General features: G+C 36.2%; 3 protein-coding genes across 4 annotated transcripts in view; 1 reads left to right on the top strand and 2 right to left on the bottom strand.

The window, feature by feature from the left end:
• Positions 1-4388, bottom strand: part of LOC100180490 (jmjC domain-containing protein 7) — a 5428-nt gene extending 1040 nt beyond the window's left edge. The window contains exons 1-6 of one of the 2 annotated variants that reach the window (XM_026839026.1): positions 3892-4381; positions 3178-3331; positions 2648-2765; positions 2182-2337; positions 1714-1928; positions 1189-1272 (exon numbers count right to left, since the gene is read on the bottom strand). In XM_026839026.1, coding sequence (XP_026694827.1) covers positions 1190-1272; positions 1714-1928; positions 2182-2337; positions 2648-2765; positions 3178-3331; positions 3892-4362 — 1197 coding nt within the window. In that variant the 5' untranslated portion in view covers positions 4363-4381 and the 3' untranslated portion in view covers position 1189. Of the gene's footprint in view, positions 1-1036; positions 1273-1713; positions 1929-2181; positions 2338-2647; positions 2766-3177; positions 3332-3891 lie in introns of those variants that run through there. The other variant, XM_009863442.3, reaches the window with a different exon arrangement.
• A 3-nt stretch (positions 4389-4391) lies between these two features.
• LOC100185198 (ubiquinol-cytochrome-c reductase complex assembly factor 1) lies at positions 4392-6163 on the bottom strand. The gene has a single exon (XM_002129989.4). It carries the CDS (start codon positions 6086-6088, stop codon positions 5267-5269), a length of 822 nt encoding a protein of 273 aa, XP_002130025.1. The 5' UTR covers positions 6089-6163; the 3' UTR covers positions 4392-5266.
• Positions 6164-6429: 266 nt separating this feature from the next.
• Positions 6430-8390, top strand: part of LOC100175007 (calcium uniporter protein, mitochondrial) — an 11593-nt gene continuing 9632 nt past the window's right edge. The window contains exons 1-3 of the mRNA XM_002129867.4: positions 6430-6673; positions 7306-7357; positions 7673-7843. Of these exons, the coding sequence (XP_002129903.1) occupies positions 6524-6673; positions 7306-7357; positions 7673-7843 (373 nt within the window). The 5' untranslated portion in view covers positions 6430-6523. The remainder of the gene's footprint in view (positions 6674-7305; positions 7358-7672; positions 7844-8390) is intronic.

The raw sequence follows: 8390 nt of genomic DNA, 5'->3' as shown, positions 1-8390 counted from the left end.
CCACATGACAGCCCCCTTAACCGCAGACACGCACGCAGCCAGAAAGTGCTAAGACGCACACACACACGCGTTGCATTCAATATAACATTCCTTCGCTTGGAATTAGAACAATTTTTCATTCAATTATTACGTCAGGTGTCCTATCGCAAGGTAACTATTAATTATGACGTTTCATAATATAACAATCGGGAGGAATGTGCCCACTGCCCAAATTGGGCAGCCAAACCAACCACGAGATCAAACCATCGTGTATCAGCGTCACATTTTTACACTCTGCGCTGGCGTATGAAATAAAGGAAGACGCATGCGGTAGCATACATTCCACACGTAACAAACGAAGCAATCGTTGTGAATTTATTCTCGTGAAAAATGATGTAATGAAACTCTGTTTCTCGTGCGGTGCCATCAAACGATGTTTTTTTGGCTTCAGTCCAAGCCCGGCCGGGACGATACTTTGTAATATCATATTACAATTTATGTTGGTTCCCATTTACTGATAGCGTCGCTCCTCGCTCTTATATTTCCACCAATTAAAATTCACATAATCGCGATTTACCTGCAACAAAAATTATACACAAACTGCAGATCGTATGGAAGCGAATAAAACACGATTGTTTTCAACAATCTCGTTTGTGATGTAACGATCGTAAAGGTTTATTCTGACGTAAATAACCGTTACCATATCCAAGATGAACATGCGTAGAAACTTGCCAGTTGCGCCACTGGCTGTAACAAGTATATATATTTTTTTAATTAAATAATTTTTGTATGAATTTTACATTTTGCAACAGTAGAAATTACGAAACGAGACTCGTCTTTAACCGCAAACCACGTGTTCTGTATTATTTTGATTAGCGACGCTTTTCGGCTGAATAGGAACGCATTCTCGTACGCCTTTCTCCTTGATGACGTCATAGGTGCTCGGGCTCGTGCCGAGCTTTTCGTTGAAGCTCGGCGCTCGGCGAACCCGAGCTTTTTCAACTTCAGCACATCCCTAACAAATGGTCGTTTAATTTGTCATTCACTTAACAATGGATTGGTCCACTTTCGTACTCTGTATTTTTGTGGCTTCAAACTAGACTTGCCCGTACTCCATCATGTGATGTCATACAACCATCTATGACATCACACAAACATCTATGCAGTAAATCTCATAGCAAATATTCAAACTATTTTCTATAAACAAACATTAAAGTTCTTGATAATAATTCACATCATCATCTGGTTCATCATCGGCATATTTCACAGATTCTCCGTTTGTGTTTAAAGCACCTGTATATTATGTTTAACACCAATATTATATTATGTGTGTTACAGTGTATACATGGTTAACTACACCCACTAATTACTGAAGAGAATATCAACCACAAGTTTAGTGCTTGATAATGTTTCTTATAAACCTACTGGTCCACTGAATGAGTGTTGCAGGTTTAAAATGACAAAAAACAAATTCATATAAAAGCAGAATCACCCCTTTTTTCTTCTGTTATCCAAGTTTTTTATTTTATACAACAAGTAAACTAACCCGAAACAATGAAATCTCAGTTGTTTACAGTTGGAAAAAAAACAACATATTACCATTAAAAGCATGGGTTTTATCATTAATCAATGTTTTATAAAATTCTGTTGCTGATTATTTTTCTTTGTTAATTCCAATCACTTAATTAGGCAGAAAACACCCGATACATTAGCATTGCGTTCTATAACACTCACCAATTTCAGCATAGTTGGTTGCCTTGTGCACGATGTCCGGTGGCAACGATAGAAGCTCCATGATTGTGACATCACCATCACCATTAATGTCGAGTAAATCAAAGTTTTCTTTGGTGATCACGTGAACACCAGTATGTTCATGAACGATGTTATCGTGCATCACTGTGTAGTTCACGACACTTCCGTGAGACTTTATGAATTCACCAATGTTATATCTATGAATAATAGAAATGTTACAATAGGCCCATTACCTGACAGCTGACACTGTCACAATTGGCAGGACAACGACACTTGTTCCAACCCAGTGGTCACTTATTCTTTTTTCCATACAAAAACTTTTTCCAAATAAAAAAAGATACAAATATACAATACTGGGATCATGGGCCAACATCCCATGACATATTGGCATGCCTTGCTGTAACACCTTAGCCACACATACAGAATAAGTAACAAGTTGACCAAACTCACCGAATCCACTCCCCATAAACAAAGTTAAAGTCCGACAGCGTGGCACCGACATGCTGACGTTGGCACGGGAAGTTGACAACCTCCTCCAACACTGGAGCCCACCATATGTTGATGGCCATGTTGCGTGAAGGTGGACTGGTCACCTGATGCCACCAACTGTGATAAATAATGGTCAATAAATGAATAAATGAATAACTTATTTAACTTTGCGCGGCGGGGCAATGACGGTCGTTATAACATGGGTATTCTGTTTCATGCATTTCATGCCGCTTACAAGTTAATACATGTGTGACTTTATGAGTGATTGTTTATCTTTATTGCCGACAATCCATAAAGGACCACTAGGTTGGAGCAACTGCCGTTAAGTGTCTGTATAGAAATGCCAGGGTTGTCCTGTTACCTAGTTTGTTCCTAAATACCAAGTAAGCAATACACAAATAAAGTACCAAACAATGCAATTACTTACTTGAGTGGCATGTATATGCAATCTCCAGGTGTTAAGTTAGCTGACCACCATTGTAGACCCTGCATACCAGGATACTTTAACATATCAACTGATGTAACATTTACTCCGCTGAATGCACCTGGAATGTTGGATGCATTTAATTAAAGTAAATTGTAATTTAAAACACATAACAAAAAGATGGAGTAATATTATTTTGTATTTTGTTTGCCTATTCTACCTGGGTCAGCAATCAGCATACATTACACACCAATGGATCTAAGATTGATGCCAGATTTGGACCATCATATTATACCAGTATTTCTAAGGTTCGTAATTTATTAAGCTTTATTATCATCGCTGGAATATTATTAGCAAACAAAATGGTACAACACAACAATTTATATTATTGACAAATGTTAACAGTTGTTAAGCGTTTTTGTTCAGGAGAGCATGTTAAGTCACAATCAATACAACAACATTGTAAACTTCATATAACTATTGGGTTATGGAAACCTGGTTTGGTAATCTCAGTGATAAATAGGAACCGTTACCTTCAGGATGGTCGATCACAATATGTCCTTCAGCATCGGCAGGATCAACTATGAACCAATGTTTAGTTCCGCTTATCTGGCAATACATGTTTTCCACATTGTCGTAATGAAGTTTGGACCTTGTGTTTCCTCCACTGAACCACATCACAAAATCCTATGTTTGGAAATGGAAATGTTTAAATTGTAGTTTATTATTTACAGAGTTGCAAATAAGAAAATACAACTTCTTTTATACATTCTGATTCATGAAAGCATGTAGCCTAACGAAAAACCATAAAACGCTTTGGAAATTGTCCAAGTCAAGTTTAAACAAACAACCAAAAATTCTCCACACTGTTGGCATAAAACAACCACCGGGCCATAAATTATCAGTTTTGGTGAAACAGATTTTTTCATTCTTGGTGCAAACATATGGGTCGCTGGTATCAATATCATGCTTTATGGAAGTAACATATTGAATGAATTAAATTGTTTTGTTTCTTCGGTCACTATAATGAAGAACAGTTACTTTGGTCACTATATCGAAAAAGTTTACAAAAGCAAAAAGATGAGTAGTAACGGTAAAACAACAGTTGCTAAAACACGCTTATGGATAGAACAAAACAAAGTATTTGGATAAAATGCAGTTTCATCCTATTGTAGGCTTGGTACAAAAAAACATGACGATAAAATATATAAACAACCAACCAACCAATAACAACCAACAACACTCACTTGGAATCTTGAAACAAATCCATCGCAGTTGATAACAGTAGGCAGTGGGAATTCTTTCTGCATCTCCATGTTCATTGTACTGATCATATAGTGAGTCTTACTCTCCAAGTAAATTGAAAGGAATTGTTGAAACTCCATCTCACTTGAAGGAATCAACCGATTCTCTTGTTTATTATTATCAACATTCACTCTCAGTTTTCCAAACTTCTCCTTCAAATATTGGTCCGTCCATTTCAACACTGGAGTGCTACGTTGTAATACTTGCTTTATAAGAAGTGGTTTATTCTTTGCAACATAATTGTTGTAAAACTCCAAAGATGTTATTTGATCTGCTGTTATTGTTGTAATGTCTCCATTTGCTGCCTGATGCTCACCTAAGTATTGCAAATGTCCTTTAGGAAATTCTTTACATACAGCATGCTGAATCATAAATATAGAAATGATGACCCAACTTACATCAAACATTATCATAATGCTAAATATAAATTCAACTCCTGGAACTTTGGCAAAGATGAAAAAAGGCCTTGTTATTACAGTGTATAACTGAGAAGATATTTAAAATAAACAAAAATAACACACAATATTACAGACACAGTACATATCTACACAATACTCAACACATGGCAACCATATGTTTGTAAACACAGGTTTGAAAAGGAAGGAAACTGTTTATAATACAGCCAGGGTTTACTTTGGTCACATATTTCACCAGTTGTATGTCAACAGTCAACACACCCCCATTGTGACATGAATCCTTTGCACACTGTTCCAAACTTTCAATAATGTCAAATGGGTTTACAAACAAACTTCATTAAGTTATAATTGCCAGGTGAAATCACAAAACATTTTCATTTGTGTCTTTTTTAAAGAACCTCTTGACCTGCACCCATACAATGTTAGCTTTTCGAAGCTCGTTTCAACACAGACATTAATTCCTCAACTTCTTTCTGTCTTTCATCAATTTCGCTCTGAGTTAGGCGAGACCCCTTCATTACCCTTCGTTCAAGCTTATGTTGGTATTGGTTTGATGTGAGATAGTAATATGAACCAAGTCCTATAGCCATGGTTGGTATGAAAGCAATGAGAAATTGGGACAGCCCCATTATAAATATGATCTGTAAATGTAATATTGAACTTAAATGCAAGGTTTCTACAGTTTCATTCGCAGTATTTTCTAGTTTTTTAACTTAAATGGATTGTAGTGTTAACTTGAACATAATTAAAATACAATTTCTTATGGAAACCTAAGCCAATATCCGGCACCTTTGGAGGGCTTCGTTGTACAACCTCGACCATATTAAACAAAACGCAACAAATGACAACAAATTTTGCTACCAGTGTAAACATAAAATAAACAAAAAAATGATAAATTAAATTAACGTAAATCCATTGGTAATAACCAGCTCAGTTCACTTGGTTTGGTGACGATCGTGTTGAATGAAATCTCATCAATGCAGGATATTGTGAAACGCACGTAATGAAGAAGTGATTCCAAATGCCAGGCTTCAATATCATTAGGGTTGTTAGAATACACAAGGTTCCACAGGGAAGATGCAAGTTGCGCATCACTGCCAAGGATTCCTTCATCAAACAAAGAGAACGAGGCATAGAGGAGATTGTAATATTCCTTCATTCGTTTCTGAATTGTTAAACTTTGGTTGCTTTCTTCCTCAATCTTTTTTAACCTCTCAGTGACATCAAACCACAACATTCGGGTCATGGCCGACATTAAAATCTCCCCATCTCGACCTTCCTGTCGCAAACGAACAAACAAACACCACAGATGTAGATAAACAACATGCATCCACATATTAAAACTATTCTCCAACCCAGAGAACTCCCGTATCTTCGCGTGTGGTACTTTCATGTAAACCCCGTTAAGCAATTCAAATGCTGCAGATTGTAATTGCTCGTTTTCATATCTTTCCGGAAGCACCAACCCAAATTTGTAAGCGAATTGTTTCATAGGTTCTAAATATGACTTTCGTGAAATATAAGATCGTTTTGTTGCATTCGGTGGAGTGTTTGATTTTGCTCGGCAATTCAGCGCAGCTAAAATTCGCTCGTTGTTCATTTTCTTTATATTTACAAGTCTGTTGTTTGTAAACTGTGCGCAGAAATAGCGACACTTAAATACTGCATGATTTTGTGATAAAATCACATTCGCTATGTTTCTTACCGTACAAATGCAAGCCATAATATTCCACGCGACCTACAACATAAGTTGTCTTACTTTGCAGTCACATTGCATTATGTCACTAGAATGGATTGCAAATAACAGATAACAAAAAGTGTTTCCAAATAAAGGAAATAAACAAATGTTATAATTAGAAAAATAAAATAGCTTAGCTTGTAAATAAAAAATATAATACAAAATAGAAAACATCAGTTTTATTTTTTATTTTAAAATAATTGCTTAATTTTGACATTTTCAACCAAGCCAAATTTTATCACTACGTGCCTAAAATAGAGAGAGAGGACAGTTTTCAGGTTGCTGATAGGAGAGAATGAGAGAAAAAAGGCAGCTGACGCTCAGCAAAGTCAAAGGAATCAACGTCATTCAAATAGCAGACGTCAGTTGCAGGTGTGGTGTACTGTAGTGATTGTTGTAGGTGTTTCCGTAGTTACAAATATGTGCAGGTCTTCAATATTAACAAGGGTTCTCAAAGCAACCTTGAGGAACCGACAGAATGTTGGTTTATTGGATTCTAAAAGCTCCTTTATGAAAATAAGTTACGCAGTGTCTCAATTTCAACACGCTGGAACACTTCTAAAATCAAAAGTAGGTAACCAGTTATTACAATATGCTTATGTTCTTTCAAATATACACATACCAAAATTAAAGATCATTTGTGTTTTCAAATCAATAAAAATGTTTGAAGCAAAAATCTGTAGGTGTTAAAATTATAAAATGATGACGTTTAGTGGTTTATTGATAGGTTTGATTTGATCAATCGATTATGTTATGACTTGTCTATGATTTGGAGTATTTTTAGTCTTCTTTATGTGACAACTTTTTATTAAAATTAATATGCTATGTATTTAAAAGTATTAAATTGGTTTAAAAGCAAAAGAATTCGAAGTTAATATAAATATTCAGTGTTTCATAATCTTGTACGGTTCATGGCTTCCTCTAGAGACATTTAACACCTTTACTGCTGGCTGCTGCTATCATTGTAGGCGTATGTGTCTTTGGCAAGCCACTTAACAGACATTGCTTCCACCCAGTGATCACTAATGAGTTGTACAAATTGTCAACAATACAGACAAAAAAATCATGCACAAAGTTACACACATGGTAGCTTGTAAGCAGGTGTATGAAGCAGGCCACCTGTGTTATAATAACTACTGTTGCCCCGCGACACAATGAAGATAAATAAGTCGCATTCATTTATTCAACTTTTCTTTCCACAGAATGCGTGCCAAGTTTGTCTAGTAAGGAAATACTCAGCACTGGATAATGCAGGTTGTGCTCTCAATCAATTATAAAATAATCAATTTATTTCCAATGCCCCCTTGATTGTCTGTTAATGAAAATATTATTGGATTAACTTTAAATTATTGATAGAATGGTTGTGTTCAAAACATGGTAGAGATCATACTTGTGCAAGATATTTCTCAAAGGAGTTTGTTAAAAACCAGCATTCACAGAAAACTGATTGGTTAGCAAATTATGTAAAAGTTTAAATATAACTTCGCGACGTATCTGTAGTTTTTAACGAAAGCATCAAACTTACTTAAAGAGTTCTTCATCACGTTTTAACAAACATTTCTATCATAGATGTTTCGATAACTTACAACAAAGGCTTACCAGTTATAAGCGTGCCTTTGCCATCGAGACAAGAACTTTGTAAGTTCACATTACGTCCCGTTGCATCAAATGTGGGAGATTTTCTACAAAGTATCAAAGAAGAAGATCGAGGGATTGACCGAGCTTTGATTTATACAACAGGTGTGGCGTGTGGATATTGTGTGTTAATTATAGTGATGTACCGAATCGTTAAAAAAACGATTCGGCCGAAACCGAATATTCGGCCATTTGTGCCGAATCAATTCGGCCGAATCAACCGAATAGTTTATGACGTCATCCGAACCTACGGCGACGGGCGGTCGGTAAAAACGACACAAAGGAAAATACTTTATCATGGCACCGTGTCACACACAAGTATCAACAATTTCAATATAAGTCTTTAATGTGGCAATAAAGCGTTGTGGGAAACATTAGTCTCCTAATAACGCGCGTATTTACGAACCAAAACTACAGGGAAGATAAATCGTTGGGAGAAAAGCACAACGGTGACGGACGAGCGTGGATTAGATAAATTTAATTTTATTGCAACACGGACGAGCAGTTAATTCGAGAACTTAAAAATTCTTTACTGTAACGGCGTAACCGTTGACAAAACCTGTGTTACGCAAACAAAAAAAATTATTTACTTTTGTGACGAAAACAACATTGTGTACGAGCGTCCCATTTTACGCTCTGCGTCGGCTTGGGA

The sequence above is a fragment of the Ciona intestinalis genome, unplaced genomic scaffold (assembly GCF_000224145.3).
Source record: "Ciona intestinalis unplaced genomic scaffold, KH HT000141.2, whole genome shotgun sequence".
NCBI lineage: Eukaryota > Metazoa > Chordata > Ascidiacea > Phlebobranchia > Cionidae > Ciona > Ciona intestinalis.
This window is presented reverse-complemented; position numbering and strand designations above follow the sequence as displayed.

Coding starts and splice junctions, on each gene's coding strand:
- LOC100185198 (XM_002129989.4), bottom strand. CDS start 6,088: ATGGCTTGCATTTGTACGGTAAGAAACATAGCGAATGTGATTTTATCA.